This window comes from Chiloscyllium punctatum, chromosome 39 (genome assembly GCF_047496795.1).
Source record: "Chiloscyllium punctatum isolate Juve2018m chromosome 39, sChiPun1.3, whole genome shotgun sequence".
Classification (NCBI taxonomy): Eukaryota; Metazoa; Chordata; class Chondrichthyes; order Orectolobiformes; family Hemiscylliidae; genus Chiloscyllium; species Chiloscyllium punctatum.
The window spans coordinates 12,267,645-12,291,897 of NC_092777.1; the positions used below are offsets into that span (position 1 = coordinate 12,267,645).

A 24,253-nucleotide genomic window follows, 5' to 3' on the forward strand; every position below is an offset into this window, starting at 1 on the left:
AATAGATCAATATTTCACATCAGAACTGAGGGGAGCTGGAAAATGGATAGCAGTGGTTTAAGAAGACATATTATCAAAGGCAACACTGAATGCTGGTCTAGTTAGCGATGAGAGTGAGATTAGATTACCTACAGTGTGAAAACAGACCCTTCAGCCCAACAAGTCCATACTGACCCTCCAAAGAGTAACCCACCCAGACCCATTTCCCTCTGACTAATGCACCTAATACTATGGGCAATTTAGCATGGCCAATTCACCTGACCTGCACATCTTTGGACTGTGGGAGGAAAACAGAGCACACCCATGTAGACATGGGGAAAATGTGCAAACTCCACACAGACAGTTACCCAAGGCTAGAATCGAACCTGGGGCCCTCGTGCTGTGAGGTAATAGTGCTAATCACTAAGCCACCATGCCAATCTTAGATGAATTATTCATTTTAACAAAGTAAAATGTCCCATGGCATTTCACAAAAGTGTAAGTGGAGACACAACCTAAGGAGGAGGTACTAAGAGGGTGGCAAAAAACAAATTACTGAGATAGTATTTTCAGGGCAGTTTCACAGGAGACTATGGAAATGTAGTTGATTATTCGATGGAATTCCAAAGTGTGGGCTCCAGGTAGCTGATGGTGTGGTCATTGATGGGAAGGAGAGTAGAGAGTGATGGTCCTGCACATATGGATCGTGCCCAAAGAGGACAGGAAGACTTTTTTTGTGCAGCAATGAATCTGCCCTGGTACTGCTCAAGCTGAACCCAGTCTTCACTTAGTTGTAACATTCCTTATTCTGATGATGTGATCTTTCTGTCCTTTTCTTCCCCAGTCTCCTTTCCTCTCCTTGTTCTCTGTCTTCATCAATGCCTTTCTCTCGCCCAGTTTTCCTGCCATCATCCTTAATTTTCTCCAGTATCTCTCGCTTTCTCTTGTTGTCTATCTATCTTTTTCTTTCTCTCACTGTCTATCTGGAGTTCTACAAAACGGCCTCATAGGATCAACGGTCACATAATGCAACAGGGAAAGATTACAACTCAAACATTACCTTAGATGGAAATTCCAAATAAAGTGATTCGTATTGGAGTACTGGGAATTGTAGCAGGTAGTGTAATGATGACCTACGGATATTTTAAAATGATAATCACTTACAGACAATGAGCTATGTACAATGTATGTTGTGTGTTCAAGTTCAATGCCAGTTGCCAGCATAGGAGATGGAGAATAGTGAGTTCACTCCAGAATACAGGTTTATGCTTGCAATGAACACAATTCTTCATCTTACATTTACAGTAAAGGAGTTTGCATTTAGATAGCATCTTTCACAACCTTGGGATGTCTCAATGAGCTTCACAGCCAGTGAAAAATATCTCTGAAGATGTTACCTAGTACGGTGATAAAACATCTAAACATGGTACTTCCAGCTCAGCAAGTAAACTTACATCCAGGGAAAAATATATTTTTAAAAAATATTGTTCGCAGAGAGTGGGTGTTACTGGCTAGGCCATTGTTTATTGCCTATCCCTGTTTGTCCCTGGAGAAAGTGAGCTGCCTTCCTGAACCACTGTGGTTCATGGGGAATATTTGCAGCCACAGTGTTGCTGGGGACGGAGTTCTAGTGTTTTGTAATATAGCAAATACAGCATCCAAGTGCCTCACAGCAATGTTTCACAAATGGCAAAATGATAATGACCAGAAAATGTAATTTAGTGATACTGGTTGTGGAATAAATATTGGCCAGGAACAACAGGAGAGCAGTCAAATACAACCATAGGATCTTTAATGAGAGTGCAGACAGGACTCAGTATACCTCTCGTCAGCCCTCCCTTTCGACTTACACTGGCTTATCAATCAGACACAGTGCTGAATCCTTGACACTATCCAATTCCAAGGTGTCAAGGTTAGAAATGATTAATTTATTTACTTTTTAATCAAATCTTTCAGAAGGAACTTATGGCAAAGCATGAGGAGGTGAGGCGACAAGTGAAGAAGACAGAAGAGTTAATCGATACACTCAAACAGCAGAAGATTTCCGTTAAGGTACTGACCAATTCTGATATCTGGGATGAAGGTCTTACGTGGAAAAATTAAAAATGACACAACACCAGGTTATAGTCCTACAGATTTATTTGAAAGTCATGTCTTTTTTAACTTTGTCCACCCCAGTCCAACACTGACACCTCCACATTGACGAACAGTTAGACAGGCTGGACCTCTGCTCACTGGGATGGAGAAAAATGAGAGCTATCTTATTGAGACATATAAGACCCTGAAGGGATTTGGAGTCATAGAGATGTACAGCATGGAAACAGACCCTTCGCTCTAACTTGTCCATGCCGACTAGATATCCTAATTATGTCTAGGCGCACTTACCAGCATTTGGCCAATATCCCTCTAAACCCTTCCTATTCATATACCATCCAGATATGTTCTAAATGCTGTAATTGTACCAGCCTCTACCACTTCCCTTGGCAGCTCATTCCATACATGCACCATCCATTGCGTGAAAAAGTTGCCCCTTAGGTCCCTTTTAACCCCTTACCTGGCAAAGACGAGTTAACTTGTCTTCACCCAATTTGTCTTTTTTAGAGTGCGACGAGTAAACTCGTCAAAAACAGCCACAGACGAGTTTATACGTCAATTCTCGGCATTTCTGGGCCCTTCTCAGCTAGAAACGAGTATACTCGGTGACTCATACGTCTGGTAGGTGTGTCTCTTCCGCCTCAGGCATTGCAAGAAGCGTCGATGCTTTTTTTTTTACAAATTATGCCCAGATGTTGAGCTCAGAAGATGACAATGAGTATGAACCTTCTATTAGAAGCTTGGATCATCAGATGAGAGTGCAAGCTCGTCTGATAATGGCTATTCTCTCTCAAGTGAGGAGGAGGAGGAGGATGGACGAATTTGGTGTCGACATGTGGTGTTGGAAGAATGCATGCTTCCTCCACCACCACGTTTCCCATTCACTGGAAAACCTGGAATATCAATTGATCAAGTCACAGCTGATATGACTCCTTTGGATTTTTTTAGTCTTTTATGTGACAACAGAATTATTGATCGAGTTGTGGACGAAACTAATCGCTTTGCTGAACAAACTGGAGAAAGAGATTGTATATGGCGCCCTGTAACAAAGGCAGAAATTTGTGTGTTTTTCACCTTGAAAATGCTTGGGGGTATTGTGAAAATGCCAGATCAAGAAATGAACTGGTCGAAAGATGAACTACTTGAAAGACCAATTTTTCGGAAGCTGATCAGTTTGAAGCGCCATAATAAGATAAAACAGTATTTTCATTTTGTGAATAATGAAACTTTTGATGCAGAAACACATCCCAACCCAAAATTGTATAAAGTTTATGATGTGTTTATGATATTTAGTGAGAACTTGATGAAGTGTTATACCCCTAACCAAGATTTATCTGTAGACGAAAGCCTTATGTTGTTCAAGGGAACGTTAGGATGGGTGCAGTACATACCTCTAAAAAGGAGGTTTGGAGTGCAGTTTTTTTTTGTGTGAAGCAAAGACTGGATATGTGTATAGAGTAATCATTTATGTTGGCAAAGGAACACAGTTTGATTCAGAATATAGTGAATATCCCGTGAGTTCTCGTGTTGTGTTGTCTCTGATGAAGCCTTTACTTGGTAAAGGTTATTGTGTTACTGTGGATAACTTTTACACTAGTCCGCAATTAGCTGATACTCTGGTTAGTCAGTACACTGATATTTATGGAACTCTCCATTTGAATAGAAAGGAAGTGCCTGAACAGCTGAAAGGGCAAAATTGTAAAAAGGGGCAGTTGCAGCATTTCAGAGAGGTAAGGTAATGACTCTTCTTTGGAGGGACAAGAAAGATGTTGCAATGCTTTCAACCATTCACAACCCCGCTATGAAGGATGTTGAGACAAGACACCAAGCCTGTGAAGACACCAACAGTTGTATATGATTACAATTTTACAATGGGTGGAGTTGACAAGGTGGACCAACAACTAGTAGATTATCCCATCACAAGGAAATGGGGTAAGAAATATTACAAGAAAGTCTTCTTCCATTTGATGGATCTTGCAGTATGGAATTCTTACATCTTGTACAATGTAGCAGTCGCCGAGGCAGGAAAAAAAGCCCTCACACACCTGAAATTTCATATGCAGATTATACGAGATATCATCGCAAAATATGGGGCAGATTTACAAGCTACTCAAGTAGTAGGGAGAACTTCGACTTCACCAGGATGTTCGCGTTTTACACCAGGACATTTTCCAACGGAAGTCCCAGCAGCAGAAAAGAAGACAAATCCAACAAGAAATCTGCTGTGTGTTGTCTGAAACGTGACCATAGAGGGAAACCAGTCAGGAAGGAGTCACGATATATGTGTAAACTCTGTAATGTACCTTTATGTGTAGTACCATGCTTTGAAAAATACCATACCAAATAGTCATTCATAAAATGCCAGAGAAAGTAAGATGTATGGGAAGATGAGATAAAATAAAAGATAAAATAAGTACAGTATTTTATTTACATTTACTTTTGGTTATGAAAATTGAAAAGAAAGTTTAAAAAGATTTTTGAGAAGACATGCTAAAAAAGAGTAAAATAAATGTGTAATTCCCCTTTACTTTTGATGATAAAGTTGGGGAAAAAAAGCAATCAATAAAAAAAAAATTTTTAAATGGGAAGACGAGTTACCTCGTTTTTGCCGAAAATGGTATCTTCAAAATAACATTTCAAGTAAAACATTGGAAATAGATAAAAACAAAAGTTATTTCCATAATCAGCATTAAAAATACTATTTAAAAAAAGCAATAAAAAAATTCGTTTGAGAATGAAATGTTTTCTCCAAAAAAAGTCGCCAGGGAAGGGGTTAAATCCTTCCCCTCTCACCTTAAACCTATGCCCTCGAGAACTGGACTCCCCCACCATCGAGAAAATACCTTGTCAATTTACCCTATCCATGTGAAACTTGAAAGGGTTCAGAAATGATTTACAAGGATGTTGCTGGGGTCGGAGGGCTTGAGCTATAGAGAGAGGCTGAAGAGGCCGAGGCTAGTTTTCCCTGGAGTGTCAGAGGCTGAGGGGTGACCTTGTAGAGGTTTATAAAAATTTAGAGACATGGCTAGGGTGAACAGCTAAGATCTTTTCCCTTGGTGGGGGAGTCCAGAACTAGAGGGCATAGGTTTAAGGGGAGAGGGGAAAGATTTAAAAGGGAAAGAAGGGGCAACATTTTCACGCAGAGGGTGGTGCATGTATGGAATGAGCTGCCAGAGGAAGTGGTGGAGGCTGGCACAATTACAACACTTAAAAAGCACCTGTGTGGGTACATGAATAGGAAAGGTTAAAGGGATATGGATTAAGTGCTGTCAAATGGGATTAGATTAATTTAGGATATCTAGTTGACTTGGATGAATTGTACCGAAGGATCTGTTTCCCTGCTGTATGACTTGACAGGGTGGATTCTGATTGGATGTTTCCCTTCATGGGAAAGACTAGACTAAGAGACACATTTTAAAAAAAAACTAGGAATTGCTGGCTTGTTGCTGTTTTGATTTCCCTGGGTAACACAAATTTTCATATCTTCATATTGGGTCAAATTAGTTTGTGAAGTACTGAGGTAAGATGCTTAACTGATCAGTGACTGAAGCAGGAATTAACAGATGTGTTCATTCAGACATTTTTTCTTAAGTGGCTCCATGGATTTGGTCGCTCTTGGCTTTTACCAAAGTAATCACTATTTGGGCAAAGCTGACAACATATAAATAGCCTCACAGTTTATGGGAGTACAGTCTAAACAGGCATTTATCTTCTGAGCTGAGAATTGATTACACTGGTATCCTGTGATAACATGTAGACATGGTCAGTATACACTGGGAGATCAATGAGTCATCTGCATCATCAAAGACTCACCAAATAACCTGCGAGTACATATGCCTGCACAGAAATACATGTGCATATATCCGTGAGGTATACATGTCTACATATTTAGATGTGACTTGGAGGAGCTGATGTTGGACTAGGGTGGACAAAGTTAAAAATCACACAACACCAGGTTATAGTCCAACAGTCACATGTAGCCAGACTAGGTAAGGATGGCAGATTTTCTTCTCTGAAGGACAGTAGTGAAATAGATTGGCTTTTATAACAATCGACAGTATTACATGGTCACCATTAGGGTGGCACAGTGGTCAGCACTGCTGTCTCACAGTGTCTGAGCAACATTCTATGGAGTTTGCACATTCTCTCCATACCCGTGTGGGTTTCCTCTGGGTGCATCAGTTTCCTGCCACAGTCCAAAGATGTGCAGGTTAGGGTGGATTGGCCATGCTCAGTTGTCCATAGTGTCCAGAGATGTGCAGGCTAGGTGGACTAGCCATGGGAAATTCAGGGATAAGGATGATTCTATGGCAGGTGGTGAAATTTGAAAGTAAGCCTGGCTAATCATAGAATTTCCACAGTGCAGAAGTAGGCCATTTGGCCCATTGAGTCCACACTGTCCCTCTGAAGAGCACCCTACCCAATTCCTGTAACCCTGCATTCCCCATGGCTAATTCACCTAGCCCACACATTTCTGACCACTATGGGTAATTTAGCATGGCTAATCCACCTACCATGCACATCTTTGGACAGTGGGAGGAACCCGGAGCACCCGGAGGAAACCCACACGGACATGGGGAGAACTTGCAAGCTCCACAGACAGTCCCCAACGATGGAATCGAACCCAGGGCCCTGGTGCTGAGAGGCAGCAGTACTAACCACTGAGCCACCGTGATGGGGTTTGAACTCCTGTCCCTAGAGTATTAACCTGGCGGTCTGGGTTACTAGTCTAATGGCATTACCAATACCGCACTGCCTACCACCTCACTGACGGCTGCTCCAACACTGCGGCACACTTTGAGTCCTGCACTGGAAGTGTGTGAATCGGAAGGCAAGGTGCTTCTATTGGAGCTGGTACCTATAGGGGGAGCAGGCTGGTGGTGAGGGAGGTGGTGGGGGGGTGGGGGGGGGGGGGTGGTCACTGGGACTACCAGCTGTTTCTTTCAGTGAAGTTTGTTTGCTGTGATTTCAGGACTGTGCTTCTCGGGCACAAAAAAACTATGGCAACAAGTTTGCGATGTTGAGGAAGGAGCTGGAGCAGGTGCAGGATAAAGTGTTGCGGTACATTGAGAACGAAGAGCAGCTCGCTGTTGAGCAGGCTGACAGTGCTCTGGAGAAACTGGAGCGGAGGTCTGCTGACCTGAGCGAGATCAGCCTGAAGCTGGTGACCACGCTCAAGAGTAATGACTCTCTGCAGATCTTACAGGTACGGCTGGTCCACACCCATGTTGTTTGAATTGCGTTGACACTGACACATTCCCATTTGCTGTCCAGACAACATTCTGCTTTTCCACTCATCAGTAACTTCTCCGATTCGTTCTCAGATTTTTGAAGGAAGTAATTTTTCCTCATTCCTGGATGTCATTTTTTTTTTCTGTCTGACGCAGCCTGAAGTTGCAGTTGTCATCTTGACTTTCTGCTATGTGGCAGTTGGTGCTTTCGCATGCCATGCTGCCAAGCTTGAGAGAACAGGATCAGCTACAGAACACGGGCTCAAAATTAACTTTTCAAGTATCTGTCACCTCCTACCATCCACTGCTCTCCAGGAGAAACAAAGAGAAAGTTCAGCATAATTAAGCTCAACAATATTGATCAATAGGGTGTGTCATAACCTGGAAACAGACCCCTTTGGTCCAACCAGTCCATGCCTACCATAATCTCAAACTAAACTAGTCCCACCTGCCTGCGATTGGCCCGTTTCCCTCCAAACATGTACTTATCTAAATAAGTTTTAAATGTTGTAACTACCTGTATCTGCCACTTCCTCTGGAAGTTCATTCCACACGTGAACCACTTTCTGTGTGAAAATAAATGTCTTTTTAAAATCTTTCGCCCCTCATCTTAAAAATATGCCCGTTAGTTTTTAAATCCCCCATACTAGGGAAAAGACACCTGCATTCACCTTATCTATGCCCCTCATTATTTTATAAACCTCTGTAAGGAATCTTTCAACCTCCTACGCTCCAGTGAAGAAAGACCCGGTCTATCCAGCTGGTGGCACGGTGACTCAGTGATTAGCACTGCTGCCTCACAGTACTAGGGACCTGGGTTCGTTTCCAACCTTGGGCAACTGCCTGTGTGGAGTTTGCACATTCTCCCTGTGTTTACATGAGTTTCCTCTGGGTGCTCTGATTTCCTCCCACAGTCCAAAGATGTGCAGGTTAGGTGAATTGGCCATGCTAAATTGCCCATAGTGTTAAGGGGTGTGTAGGCTAGGTGCATTAGTCAGGGGTAAATATAGGGTAGGGGAATAGGTCTGGGTGGGTTACCCTTCAGAGGGTTGGTGTGGACTTGTTGGGCCGAAGGGCCTGTTTCTACACTGTAGAGAATCTAATCCAGCCTTTTCTTATAACTCAAACCCTCTATGCCCAACAACATCCTGATAAATCTTTTCTGAACCCTCTCTACTTTAATAATATTCTTCCTATAACAGGGTGACCAGAACTAGACACAGTATTCCAGAAGAGGCCTCACCAATGTCCTGTACAATGTCACCATAATGTCCCAACTCCTATACTCCAATGAAGACAAGTTTGCTAAATGAGAGACATACAGCAGGGATGTACAGCAGGGATATTTATATACAAATATGTAAATATAGAAAGTTAATAATAGAAAGAGGGAAATGGAACAGAGAGATAATGAGAGAAAAAAGGGGATATGTGGAGGGAGAGTACAAAAGTGATAGAAATGGATAGGAAGAGGTTAGAGGGAGGGTAACAGGGAGACAGAGGTAGGGTGGGTGACAGGCAAGGATGGAAACAGAGGAAGGGTAATGGGGGGAGATCAGGAGAGTAAAAGGGACAGAGAATGCAAGGGAGAAACTGGGGATTGGAAAGGAGAGAGAAGTAGATATCCAGAGGGAATTGGGGTGAGAAAAAGGAAGAGAAACAGAACTGACAGAGTAGAGGCTAAACCATGTATGTCTACCAGCAGCATGAGGGGCACGGTGTGGGATAAAGAACTAACAGCTGAACACTGATGGAGCATGTCAGGAATTTGGATTCATCCATCAGCATTAGACAATTTTCTGACACAGTTCCCATTGTTACATGAAAGGACATGATCCATGACCACTGGATCGTAAATTTCATCCTGTACATTTTAGTTGCAAGAAAAGCCAAATGCACAGGGGTGATTATTAAACTGACATTTTACACATTTCTATCCCTCCCTCTCTCTCTCACAATCACTGAAATATCTGTTTATCAACTGTTGGAGTTTGGAACCGAAATGATCACTTCCTGTTATGCTTGGTGTTGAAGTTCAGTTTGACTGAAAGGAGACACTTCTGTAGTCCAAGCACACTGGGTTTAATACTCTTTCCTCAACCAGTCTGTCATTGACATGACGCAAATTAGTAATGAGCTAGCAATAATTATTGTGTTATTCAACTAACTCTCTGTCCCAGTGAGGAAGGATATGGTGTTAAAAAAGCTGTTATTAAAAACAAAGTTTTCTGAGTCCCAGTTTAGAAAGTGTGTATGGGGGAATTGGGCTGTTAACTGAGACTGTGGTCCAGACAGCAAAGAGAAATATGGATGGAATAGGATGATTTACACAGAGGGTGATTCGTGTGTGGAATGAACTTCTAGTGAATGCAGGTATAGTTACAATGTTTAAAAAACATTTGGGTAAATACATTAGTAAGAAAGGTTTGGAGGGATATGGGGGGGCCAAGCGCAGGCAGGTGGGACTAGTTTAGTTTGGGATTGTGATCAGCATGGGCTGGTGGGATTGAAGGGTCTCTTTCCGTGCTGTATGACTGTAACAAAGAGCCCAGTTCTGGCTCACATGGGAGAGGGCTGGTTGGAACAGTATCAGCCTGTAAAAGGAGCTGGGTAACAACACTAGGTTCTCCCATCGGGGAGGGGCCTTTTGAGCATAGACAGCCATTTCAAAAGGAACATGACACAAACCAGGGGCATTGAAGAAGCATGGCAGGTGGAAGAGCATAGAGCAGGCATGAGAGATCACAGGGGCTTAGGGGATGGATGGGGATGAAGGCTTGAGAACTTTCTAAGCTTGCAAAATGTTGTACCCAGGACTCTGAGGTACAGATGGTATATTAGGCACATTTTGACCATTTATTGCACAGTTCAGTGACCTAATCACACATTATAATGGAAGTGTCGGATACTGCATGATAAATAGCCTGAAACTGCTTGCATTCTCGACCACCATGCAGTCCAGAGGAGCAGGAACAATCTTGTCTACAGCTAGAAAGTGGACAGCTCTCTCAGCGCTACTGTCTTCCTCGCCCACCCTCAGGACCACTTGCCTACCAGGAGTGCTTTTGTGACAGTTTGTAGTTGGTCCTACTAGGGATGGAGCAGTGCTAGACCGAATCCCAGAGAACGAAGCCAGTCAAGCGGTTGAAGTTTCAGTGAGTGAGCATTTTGGGGATAGTGACCATAACTCTATAAGTTTTAAGTCATTTTGGAAAGAGATAAGGATAGTGCTGAAGTGTCTAAGTTGGAGGAGGGCCAATTTCATTATCATTAGACAGATCTGACGAACAGGCTGGGAGCAGCTATCTGTAGGTAAGGCTACATTTGGAAAATAGGACTCTTTTTAAAAGTAGTATAGTAAGCATTCAGGGCCAGTGTGTTCCACTAAGAGTGAGGGACAGGAGTGGCAAGTCCAGGGAATCCTGGGATACAAGGGATGTAGAGAGTTTTGTGAAAAAAAGAAGGAAGCATATGTCAGGTACAGTGCGTTAAAAACAGGGGAGGCCCTTGAGAAGTATAGAGAGTGTGGGATCACAAAATATCTTTGGCAGATGAGGTTTTTTACAAGTATATTAGGATTAAGAGGATTACCAGGGAAAGGGTGGGACCTTTTAGAGACCAAAGGGATAACCTGTGCATTGACCCAGTGGGTGCTGGGTGTGGTCTTACGTGAATATTTCTCAGCTATTATCACTGAGGAGAAAGACACTGTATTTGGGGATTTCAGTTGGGATGGTGAAGTTCCAGGACACGTTAATAAGCATTGTTTTAATGGGCATCAAGATGCCCAAATCCCCAGGGCTGGATGAGATGTATCCTAGGCTGCTATGGGAGGCAAGGGAGGAGATTGCTGGGGCCTTGGTGGAGGTATTTAATATTTCGCTGGCCACAGGTGAAGTGCCGGATGACTGGAGGACAGCTAATGTGCAGGAAAGACAGTGGGAATAGGCCAGGTAATTACAGACCAGTTAGTTTGATATCAGTGGTAGGGAAATTATTGGAAAAAATTCTAAAGCTCAGGATTAATCAATACTTGGAAAAGCAGGAATTGATCAGGGATAGCCAGCACAGATTTGTTAAAGGGATATCCTGTCTGACTAATTGAGTTTTTTGAAAATGTGACTAAATATGTTGATGAGGGTAATGCAGTTGATGGGTTTACATTGACTCAGTAAGGCATTTGTCAAGGTCCCACATGGAATGCTGATCCAGAAGGTAAGAGAAAATGGGATCCAAGGCAAACTGAAGCCAAAATTAGCTTACAAATAGGAGACAAAAGCTAATCATGGAGGGTTGTTTTTATCATTGAAAGATTATGACCAGCAGTGTACGACGGGGATTGGTGGTGCTGGGAACCTTGCTGTTTGTTAAGTACATTAGCAACATGGATGTAAATGTAGAAAGCATAATTAGTATGTTTGCAGATGACAAAAAAATTGAGGGTGGTGTGTATAATGTGGCAGATGGTCTCAAGTTACAGTCTGATATTGATCAGCTGGTGAATTGGGAGAGCAGTGGTAGATGGAATTTAATCCTGATAAGTGCAAAGTGATGCATTTTGGGAGGGGATGCATTTGGCTCCTGATGTCGCACTTGGTCAAATGTAGCCTCGATGTCAAGGGCTGTCATTCTGTCCTCTGGAATTTAACTTTTTTGTCCATGTTTGAATTGGGGCTGTAATTACTAAGCAGATGCTGCTTGATAGCAATGATGATGGTAAACAACGAATATTTTAAAAGATATGAGAGTATCTGACTCAACGACCCTTTCTAGGCTCCCACCACCCTTTGAGTCAATAAAAGTTTCCTCAGTTCTCCTCTTAGCCTTCCACCTCATAACTTAAATCTGTATCCCCTGTGCATTCCTCCTACCTTATTATCCTTTCTATTGCCTTATCTTACACATTGCTATCAGATCCCCTCTCAACCCAAGCAGCTTCAAGGAAAACAATCCCAGCCTATCCAATCTTTTTTCATAGCTCAGACTGCCTAACCAAGGCTTTGCTTTCTGTTGCCTGGAATTCTCTCCCTATTCCTTTTCTTACCACCCCCACCCTCCGCCCACCACCCACCAATGCCACTTCCTTCCTTTACAAGCTTTTGGTCACCTCAGCTAATGAGCCAATTCTTCACGCAGGAGATGGCAAGCAAAGAATCAGGAAAGTTCCCAAACTCATAAACCCATCTCCGTCGAGGAGAATTTGAATCCCACCACGGGTGGATGGCGAAATTTGAAGTCAATAAAAAAAAATTGCAATTAAAATCTGCTTAATGGTGATCAGAGAACTGCAGTTTTGGTCTCCTTACTTGAGAAAGAATGTACTGGCATGAGAAGGGATACAGAAGAGGTTCACGAGGATGATTCCGAAGTTGAGGGGATTGGTTTATGAGGAGAGACTGAATAGACTGGGATTATATTCACTGGAATTTAGAAGAATGGAGGGGGGGGATTTTATAGAAACATATCAAATTATGAAGGGAATAGATAAGATAGAAGTAGAGAGGATGTCTGCACTGGTGGGTGAAACTAGAGTAAGAGGGCATAGTCTCAAAATTAGGGGGAGCAGATTTTGGACTGAATTGAGGAGTAACTTCTTCACCCAGAGGGTTGTGAATCTGTGGAATTCCCTGCCCACTGAAGTATTTGAGGCTTCCTCACTAAATGCTTTCAAAACTAAGATGGATTTTTTTTTAACAGTAAAGGTTATAGTGAGAGGGTGGGTAAGTGGAACTGAGACCACAAAAAGATCAGCCATGATCCTATTGAATGGTGGAGCAGGCTCGAAGGGCCAGGCGGCCTACTCCTGCTCCTGGTTCTTATATTCTATTCTTGATTATTGTAGACCTATCTGGTTCAGTACCAATCTTTAGAGAAGGAAATCTGCCTACTCTATCTGGTCTGGCCTACATGTGACTCCAAACCCACAGACATGTGGTTGATCTTAAATTACCTTAAAATTGGCCGAGGGAGGTGACCAAGTCAAGAGATGGGAAACAAATAGCAGCTTTCCCATTGACACATCCAAAAAAAAAAAATAATTCTTGCTGGTTGGAGCAAAATGGCTTCACGTCATCTACTTCCAGGTACAGGCTTGATATAACAACAGAGACAGGCCAATGGTGAGGCTAACAGGCTAGAAGGTCCTCACCTGCACCCAGGCCAATTACCCTCCCCATACTACCTCATCTGATATGTGTCCTACATGCCCACTTAAACCCCCAAGTCCATTCATAAGCCCCCCGTCAAAGTGGCATGGTAGTTCAGTGGTTAGCATTGTTGCCTCACAGCATCAGGGACCCAGGTTCAATTCCAGCTTCGGGCAACTGTCTTGTGTGGAGTTACACATTCTCCCCGTGGCTGCGTGGGTTTTCTCCAGGTGCTCCAGTTTCTTTCCACAGTTGAAAGATGTGTAGGTCAGGTGAATTGGCCATGCCAAATTGTTCAGAGATGTGTAGGTTAGCTGCAATAGTCAGAGGAAATGTAGGGGAATGAGTCTGGGGGGGGGATACTATTTGGAGGGTTGGTGTGGACTTGTTGGGCTGAAGGGCCTGTTTCCACACTGTAGGAATCCTATGTCCCCTCAAGTCCCCTTGTTTTAGCGATATCTGCTTACTTGCCCATGTTCTGTCATACCTCTGTGCTCTCTCTGTGTTCCCTACATGTATCTTTTGTAGCTGTTCACCCAGTATCCATTACAGACAGATCTCAGGAACCATGTCACAGCAATGGGAAATGTTTGAAATAGACGTGAAAAATGAAATTGAAAACAATTTATTACGGCTTTTACTCAAACCCTACATTTCATACAAAAGAAATTACAGAGCCCTTGAAACCTCAAGTGGTTGTTGAGTTTAAAAAACAAGCATTAATTCAGATTTCACATCAAAGGCAGATAATTCTTTTTCCATTCTCTTAAAATTGACAATTAAACTGTGAATGCAGGCCCCTGCTGAGATAGGTGGGTCATTAGCTTTTGAGATTCAGCCAAGTATTTGTAATGAGGCCACTTGTCAAACCAGACTTACAACTCTATACAACAGAGCCCATTGAAACTGGAAAAAAAAACTCTTTTCTATTATAGAGAAGTTTATAAAATCATGAGGGGCATGGATAGGATAACTAGACAAAGTCTTTTCCCTGCGGTGGGGGAGTCCAGAACTGGAAGGCATAGGTTTAGGGTGAGAGGGGAAAGTTATAAAAGGACCTAAAGGGCAACTTTTTCATGAAAAGGGTGGTGCATGTATGGACTGAGCTGCGAGAGAAAGTAGTGGAAGCTGGCACAATTACAACATTTAAAAGGCATCTGGATGGGTATATGAATAGGAAGGGTTTGGAGGGATATGGGCCAAGTGCAAGCAAATGAGACGAAATTAGGTTAAGCTATCTGGTCGGCATTAATGAGTTGGACTGAAGGGTAGGTTTCCATGCTGTACATCTCTATGACTCCACAGAGCAAGTGGCCTATCAGTTATAGAATTAGGAGCAGGATTCCTCACTTCCAGGCGAGGGTTCCCCATTGGTCTTGAAGGCTCCATCTGATTTGCAAGGTAATTAAGCCTGGGTCCCTGGCACTGTGAGGCAGCAGTGCTAACCACTGCTCCATCGTGCCAGAGAGATGGCCAGGGTGGGAGTGCTCTGGTCCCGGCACCCTGATCCCACACCAGCCAAATAACCAGAAACCAAAATCCTGGGCATCAGAAATCCTAGATCTGGCTCCCACCTGCCATATTTAAGGGTCTCTTAGCCCAACTTGGTGAAAATCCAAAATGTCTTCTCATGTAGCATGGTGTCATATAATGTTATATAAGGCTTCTGTGCTGCATCATGGGATATTTCATTCTGGTAAAGGCGTATGTTGTTGTTGCTGCTAAATCGATTAGTGGGAGGGAAGGTATTTTGGTTTTGGAAATTGTAACTACAGTTCTCGGTCTACTGCTTCACTGTACTCGGATAATGCAGTGATGATAAACTGCAATTTATAAATCGTTAGAAAAAATCATGAGTTTATCAATCAGAGGATAAGACTGTCAAAGATTTAAAGAAGTCCCCTATGCAAAACTCAATTGTGTGCTCTTCGCATCACTTAGTTATCAGAATCAATCATGTTCAGTCTATTTGTTGATCTAAATAAATTTGCATAATGTCTTATTACACACCTCTGACGTGATTGACACACACTGAATCATACTTATAAGAATTGTGGCAACTGATTTATAGGAACACCCCACAGTCAGCAGGGTTATTATAAAGAACAAGTAATCTTCTTTATTTCTGTCTGTATTACAGAATTATCTGTGCGGCACATATGTCAGAACTGACTGATCTGTTCACTGATTTGACAGATGTACCTCCCGTCTTTTGTAACTAAACGACCTGTGTTTAGCTTGGTTTTGAAAGTCAGCTTTCGGGAAGAGCTGTTTTGAGTTTCAGATTTCCCCAAATGTATTTGAAGAGTAAATACATTGAACTCAGCTTGGATCATAGCCACAAATGCATGGAACTAATTGCAGGTTTACTCGAACAACACCCAGGCCCAGGAACTGTCAACAACAGGTCCTGAGCTGTCTGCCTGAATCATCCACAGTGACGTCTGAAAACTGCAGTTGCTGAGATTGTGAAAGGTCTGGACCAGGAAATTTGATTCAGGATATTGGATGAAGCAAGATTATGCTCAAAGCTGTGAAGTGAATGAGTCAATGTCGAAGGTTACATCCCTTAAAGTACCTTTGGTAAGGTTACGGCAAGAGCTTTAACTTTTTAATTCCCAATGCTTCTGCAGACACTTAGAAAATGTAGGAAGTGCAGCTCAAGCAGCATCAGCGTGGAGAGAAACAGAGTTAAAGTGTCAGGTCAATGCACAACTGCAGGCTAATGGAAAAGCTCAGGTTTTTAAATACACGTCGAGCCACAGCACGAGTTCAGAGAATAAACTGAAGAGAACAAACTATGATAGAAGACTTCTTTTTTTCCATGGGATATGGGCATTGCTGCCTGGGCTCAGCAATAGTGCTCATCCCTAATTACGGTCCAGGAGTTGGTGGTGTTCCACCTCCTTGAACCTTGGGGTGTAATGGCACCCACAATGTTGTAAGGGAAGGAATTCCAGGATTTTGATCCACTGACACTGAAGGAATGGTGATATATTTCCAAGTCTGGATGGTGAGTGCTCCTGGAGCTTGTTGCCTTAAGTACCCACTTCACTTTCAATGCATCTGTGACTTATTCCACACATAGACACAAACAAATAACTGGAAAAGTGCAGCATCTGTGGAGAGAAGGCAGAGTTAACGTTTCTCATTTTTGTTTCTGATTTACAGTATCTACAGTTTGTTCGGTTCCGACTTATTCCACTTGGATTTCAAATTAACTTGCACCCTTCAAATTTTAAATCCACCCACAATCACATTCTTTCATCCTTTCCCTGCCCTCGCAATGTTTCCTTCACTTCCACTTGTGTTTAAAACCTGCTCGAAGCTGTTTCTGTTGTAGCCATGATGTGGAGGTGCCGGTGTTGGACTGGAGTGAACAAAGTCAGAGGTCACACAAAGCCAGGTTATGATCCAATAGTTCGAATCCCTTTAGGCTATAACCCGATGTCGTGTGACCTCTGACTTTGTTCCTGTAGGAGGAATTCAAAGGTACACAAAACTAATGAGTGGAAAATATTTTACTGTGTAGGAGGGTAATAACAGGTTGTTAATACCATCATTTATTATGTATAGGCCTAGGAATGAGTATCAAAGAATTCTTACTCTCACGAATGAATGATTACGGGAATTCTACTGTACAGTGTTTGATCAGTCAGTTACAAAGGTTTATTTGACTAGCTGTTTCTTTCATTGCACTACTTTCCCCACCCATACACTCTCCCCACATCTGCTCCCTCTTGAGATTGTTCTGATAATTTTCCTGTATTAACTGGAAGCTTTCAGTCACCTAAGTTTTACACAATTGCCATATGCTAGCCTCTCCTTCAATGCATAGTATTTCTTCAACAGCGAGAGATTGGGAAGTGTTGATGTCCAAAGGGAATTGGGTGTCCTTGTTCACGAGTCATTGAAAGTTAACATAAAGGTGCAGCAAGCAATTAGGAAGGAAAATGTAAAATCGCTATGGTGTGGAAGCAGGCCATTCAGCCCCTTCAAGTCCACACTACCCCTCCAAAGAGGAGCATCCCACCTAGACCCATTCCATAACCCTGCATTTCCAATGTTTAATCCACTTAGCCTGCACATCCACAGACACCATGGGGCAATTTAGTATAGCCAATCCACCTAACCTAGGCATCTTTGAACTCTGGGAGGAAACCCATGCAGACACAGGGCAAATGTGCAAACTCCACACAGTCACCTAAGCTTGGAATTGTACCCAGGTCCCTGGTGCTTTGAGACAGCAGTGCTAATCACTAAGCCACCATGAATTGGCCTTCATCACAAGAGGATTGAAATAGAGCAGTAACATTGTCTTACTGTAGTTGTATAGAACCTTGGTGAGACCACACCTGAAGTATAGTGCACTGTTTTAGTTTCCTTACCTAGGATATACTTGCCATCGAGTGAGTTCAACAAAGGTTCACAGGACTAATTGCTGGGATAGTGGGTTTGTCCTCTGAGGAGAAATTGGGGAGATGGTGTCTGTACTCACTCAAGTTCAGAAGAATGAGAGGTGATCTCACTGAAACATGAAAGATTCTTGCAGGGTTGTGACAAGGTCTCTCTCGATCTATGCAGTCCAGAACCAGGGGACACAGTCTCAGAGTAAGCAGCTGAGATAAGGATGACTTTCTTTACTCAGAGGGTGTGAATCTTTGGAATTCTCCCTCCCAGAGGGCTGTTGAGATTCAATCATGTGGTATGTCCAAGTTAGAGATTGATCAGTATCACCACACAGCAGTGAATCCTTCTGTTAATTAAACCAAACACCCAGAAAAGCTCACTTCACCTCATAATCTGTTAAAATATGAGTGACAGAGAGCTCCCAAATCCATTATTTAAAGAAAATAATATCCATTTATTCTTTAACTCTAAAAGTGAACATTAAACAATAGCTATTCACAACTCTAAGCCCCGCTTTCTCTTAACTGCTTATTATCTGCCTCCAATTCTATAACAATATGCTGTTCCAATAAAACACTTACTAAAATTACATCAACTTCATTTCAAAACCAGACAGTGGCTGTCATCTTCAGTGTCTTTCTTCTTTTGGATGAAGATCTCCCTGGCTCACCTTCTTTCTTTTATTGTGAAAATGTTTCATATGAAAAGGTACCTTTGATAGAAAGGGTTCAATGTCTTGGGTCTTCCCGGTGGCAGTTACTCTGTCTGATTTTCAAAATGCCTGCCTTTTTTGTATCCCCAACATCAGATCATCTCATTGGTTCGATGTTGGCAAAACAATAAATTTTCATATCCTGGGGCATAATTCAAACTGATTGGTTAAATTCAAGTTGTTGTCAAAACAGCAGCCAATGCAGGTATCCATTTCACAGCCAAATGTTACATATTTTCAATTTTCCAATATACTCTGAGATTGCTAGCTAGTCATATTACAGGTGCTTGTAAGCTATCAGTGCAAAACAGCATTCACTCTCTCTTAAAGGTACAGTACATGCCTTCAACTTCAAACACTTCCTCCAACTTCATAACACTGCCTCCCTTAAGAAAAAAAACCCATCATAATGAAAAGATGCCTTCACTTTTTTTCTAATTCTTAATCCCATTACAATGAAATACATAGGACATTAAGTTCATATTAATTTCTGCACATACATGTGTATATGACATTGATATCTGTTCAATCTTATCAATACTTTATCCTTTAAATCTGTGATAATAAATCTACTATCACATTTTTACGACCCGCAACATGTACAATTTGTAAATTAGAAGTCTGTAACATAAGACTCCAATGAAATAGTCTCATATTCTTGTCTTGAAATCGTTCTGAGAATATAAGAGGATTGTGGTCCACGTACACAATTGTCTCTGATACATTGTTCGTCACATAAACATTAAAATGTTGTCAGGCCAATACCAAACTCATTAATCCTCTTTCGATGGTAGAGTATTTTCTCTCGAGGATGTTGAATTTCAATGAAAAGTAGCCAATTGGCCATTCGATTCCATCGTCATCTTCCTGTAGCAGTACAGCTCCAACTCCTATATTGCTAGCATCGATTACAAATTTGAAGGGTTTAAAAAAGATTGGTGTAGCTAAAACTGGTGCAGTGGCTAATACTGCTTTTAAATTCTCAGATGTCTCCTGGCATTGTACTGTCCATCGAAATTTGGTGTTCTTCTTTTGTTGTAAGCAGTGCCACCACGCTGCTGATATTGGGAACAAACCTCCGGTAGAATCTGCTTTGTCCCAAAAACGAAAGCACTTCTTTCTTTGAGGATGGTCATGGAAATTCCTCGAGAGCCTTCATCTTGGTGTTCTTTGGGGTTGATCTTCCATGACCAATGTAATATCCCAAGCACGCCACCTCTGCTTTAACAAATTCTGTTTTCTTTAAGTTTATTACCAGTTTTTCTTCTTATAATCATTCAGAGAGTTCTGCCAGCTGTACCATGTGATCTTTTCATGACTGGCTAAAGATCACAAATCATCCAGATAGACTGCACAGTTTGTTAATCCCGCCGCAAGTCTGTTCATGAGTCTTTGGAATGTGGCAGGTGCATTCTTCATTCCAAAAGGTATCACTTTGAATTGATAGAGCCCATTTGGGTTTACAAATGCAGAAACTTCTTTTGCTTTCTCTGATAAAGTTACCTGCCAATAACCATGCAATGAGTCCAACTTTGTGATGTAACAGGCTTGTCCAACTTTCTCTATACAGTCCTCCAATCTTGGTATTGGGTAAGAGTCTGATTTTGTTACGGTGTTGACCTTCCGATAGTCCACAAAAAATTGTTGAGTCCCGTCAGATTTGGGAACTAACACGATTGGCGAACTCCTCTCACTTTGACTTGGTTCGATGATATCTTCTTTGAGCATTGCATCCACTTCCTTCTGGACCTGTGTGGCTTCAAAAGGATTAAGTCTGTAGAGGTGTTGTTTTATTGGAACAGCATTCCCTACTTCTACCTCATGCACAATAATAGGAGTCCTCCCCATTCTATTCCTGCATATGTCCTCATACTGCTGCAACAAACCTTTCAACTGGGTTCTTTGCTCCTGAGACAGATAGGCCACTCATAGAGTCATAGAGATGTACAGCATGGAAACAGGCCCTTCGGTCCAACCTATCCATGCCGACCAGATATCCCAACCCAATCTAGACCCACCTGCCAGTACCGACCCATATCCCTTCAAACCCTTCCTATTCATATACCCATCCAAATGGCTCTTAAATGTTGCAGTTGTACCAGCCTCCACCACTTCCTTTGGCACCTCAAGGACTTCTTCATTATTTGATGTATTTTGGGGCATATCAAACTTCACACCATCTGGAAATGATTCCTCGCTCAGTGGGGCAGTAACTATCGTGTTTCACCAGTTTCCTGTCTGTATTATAATAAGGTTTCAATATATTCACGTGACAAAACCAATACCGTTTTCTTCCATCTGGCATCTTTACCAGATAGTTCACCTGACTCAAATTTTTCTCAATTTGATAGGGATCACTAAACCTGGCTTTGAAGGGATTTCCTACCACTGGTAACAATACTAATATGTCATCACCACAGGAAATTAGTTTTTATCTGCCACCGGCTTCATTCTATGCTATGCCCTCTTCAGGTGCTGTTTGTTATCTCACCTACCTGATCTAACCTCTCCCTCACCCCAGATACATAATCCAAGTATGAGATCTCCGACTTCAGTCCTGTCAATTTCTCTTTAATTAATTTCAAAGGGCCTCCCACTTCATGTCTGAGTATTAACTCAAAGGGAGTGAACTGAGTAGATTTGTTCGGGTCATCTCTGATGGCAAATAATACTTTATCCCAGTCATTCAGGTAATCCTGACAGTATACTCTCAATATGGTCTACATGTTCTGATGCCACCTTTCCTAAGCTCCCTGGGATTCAGGATGGTATGCACTGGATTTAAAGTGCTGTATACCTAAAATGTTCATGACTTCCTTAAACAGCCTAGCAGTAAAATTAGACCCTTGGTCTGACTGAATCTCTCTGGGCAGCCCATACCGTGTGAAGAAAGCGACTAACTCCTCTACCACCCTTTTTGCCTTAATACTCCCTAATGGAATTGCCTCCGTAAATCTGGTAGAAACATCCATTATGGTTAGCGAGTACTGGTTCCCATGTTTAGATCTCAGGAAGGGACCTACACAATCACTCATGTGAAAGGTTCTTCAACTGATTGAATTGGCAACAAAGGGGCTGGTCTTATTACCGCCTGTGGCTTACCTATCATTTGGCATGTATGACACGTATGGCAAACGTTAACCACATCCTTGTGGATTCCAAGCCAATAGAAATGCCTTTGTGCCTTAGCCTGAGTCTTCCTTACATCTAGGTGGTAATTGATGTGCTACCCATAACACTTCCTGTCTGTATGCAACACAATCTGGTGCACTTCAGACCCATTTCTCATCTGCATTAACCTGCCGTGGTCTCCATTTCTATCTTTAAGATAATAACCCTCAGGAATACCTTCTGATTGCTTTTCTGAGTATGCATATAAAATATATATGTTTTATTGTCTTGTCTTTCTGTTGTAAGTCATAGAGTCATAGAGATGTACAGCACGGAACCAGACCCTTCAGTCCAACTTGTTCATGCCGACCAGATATCCTAACCCAGTCTAGTCCCAACTGCCAACACCTGGCCCTTATCCCTCCAAATCCTTCCTATTCGTATACCCATCCAGATGCCTTTTAAATGTTGCAATTGTACCAGCCTCCACCCCTTCCTTTGGCAGCTCATTCCATACACATACCACCTTCTGCGTGAAAAAGTTGCCCCTTAGGTCTCTTCTATATCTTTCCCCCCTCACCCTAGACCTCTAGTTCTGGAGTCCCCGACCCCAGGGAAAAGACTTTGTCTATTTATCCTATCCATGCCTCTCATGATTTTGTAAACCTCTATAAGGTCACCCCTCAGCCTCCAACACTCCATAGAAAACAGCCCTAGCCTGTTCAACCTCTCCCTATAGCTCAAATCCTCCAACCCTGGCAACATCCTTGTAAATCTTTTGTGAACCCTTTCAAGTTTCACAACATCTTTCCAATAAGGAGGAGACAGAATTGCATGCAATATTGCAATAGTGGCCCAAGCAATGTCCTGTACAGCAGCAACACGACCTCCCAACTCCTGTACTCAATGCTCTGACCAATAAAGGGAAGCATACCAAATGCCTTCTTCTCTATCACTATCCTATCTACCTGCGATTCCACTTTCAAGGAGCCATGAACCTGCACTCCAAGCAGAGCAAACACAGACACTGCTTGGGGCCACCAGAATGTCAGCATAACGCACTCACAACCTAATTGATTAGTTTAAGGCAGGTGGGGGGAGAGAATACACATGAGTAGCGTACATTGCCCACTGAGATGTCTGGGCCCAGCCAACACCTTTGACAGAAATGCTAACAGTTTGTTATGACCATTAGCCTTTCACCTCTGCCTGACCCTCTGCCTGTTCAGGTTTCCTGTATCATTACATCAAACAGGGTGCCCACGAACTGAACTTCCACTCCTTCTTCTTTCTCTTTCGTTTTTGTGTCTTGCTGTGACTTAGGATAATGGAATCTTGTTACTACACAGTCTGGAAAAATTCCAGGGTATTTTTCTTTTCAATGCTCAGTTGTCTGACCTTCCTTTCGATTCTCTGCAACAAGAGGTGTCACTCCCACTTTGGATCCTGCTAAATCATTCCCAAGAACAAACTAGATTCCTGGAACTGACACTCTGTCAATCACTCCCACTGTTATATCCCCAGTCTTGAGTTGGCATTCCAACCTGATCTTACACAGGGCAACGCTAAAGTTCTGTCTATCTATCCCACAAACTACCACTGTCTCAGGTAACAGGTCAGGAAGAGTGCAAATATGTTCATCTCTTACTATTATAGACTGATTAGATCCTGTATCTTTCAAAATTATAACTTCTTTCCCTTCTCCCCCTGTTCTTTCTGAGTAAACTTTACCCACAGAGGCAAATTCTTTATTGAAATCAGACACTAATTCAACACCCAGCCCCTGCCTAGGCTGTGCACTCCTATGCAGCTCCTCGACTTTTCTTGGGGTTTCATTTACAACTTTCACTAATGCCACTGGCTTGGCCTCTTTTCCTACATCTTTTCCCACAGTGCCTTTCTTTAATGACCAACTCTGTAATTTTATGTGACCCACTCCATTACCGTGAAAACTCCTGAGGCCTTTCCCCTCCTTTCCATTTGCTTGGGCTTCTTTTTCCACCTGTGGTAAACTATTCCCAGTGTACTCTAATCTTTGTTTTGTAGTGTAGGATCTCCCCTTCTCCCAATTTCTATCCCTCACAGGATAAAATTCCTGCCGGCAGCTATATTTTGCCTTATGCACCAATGTATATTCATCTGCTAATTCTGCTGCACTTCTCACCTGAACTTTCTGTTCCTCCATATGAATTCTTATCATCTCTGGAAGTGAGTTTTTTTTATCTCCTCCAGCAGAATAATCTCTTACAGCCTCATAGTCTCATCTATTTTTAAGGCCCACACCCATCGATCAAAATGACTATGTTTAATTCTTTCGAACTCGACATAAGTCTGACCTGGTTCCTTCTTTGTATTTCTGAACTGCTGTCTATACGCTTCTGATACTCATTTACATAATCTCTTGACCTCTCATCTGACAGCGCTGCATATACCTCACCAGCTCTGCCTACCAGCTTAGTCGGAACAAGCATTACCCCCAAGTTCTCTGACCACTCCAACTGCCTAGCCAATTTTCAAATGAAATAAAGAAGGCTTTGACATCTTTCTCATTAAAATGTGGCAGTGTTTTA

General features: G+C 42.3%; 1 protein-coding gene across 1 annotated transcript in view; it reads left to right on the top strand.

Moving 5' to 3' along the window:
* The window catches only part of trim65 (tripartite motif containing 65), a 36,116-nt gene that overhangs the window by 1,865 nt on the left and 9,998 nt on the right, over window positions 1–24,253 (top strand). Inside the window, exons 2-3 of the mRNA XM_072558206.1 lie at window positions 1,936–2,031; window positions 7,046–7,279. Coding sequence (XP_072414307.1) covers window positions 1,936–2,031; window positions 7,046–7,279 — 330 coding nt within the window. The remainder of the gene's footprint in view (window positions 1–1,935; window positions 2,032–7,045; window positions 7,280–24,253) is intronic.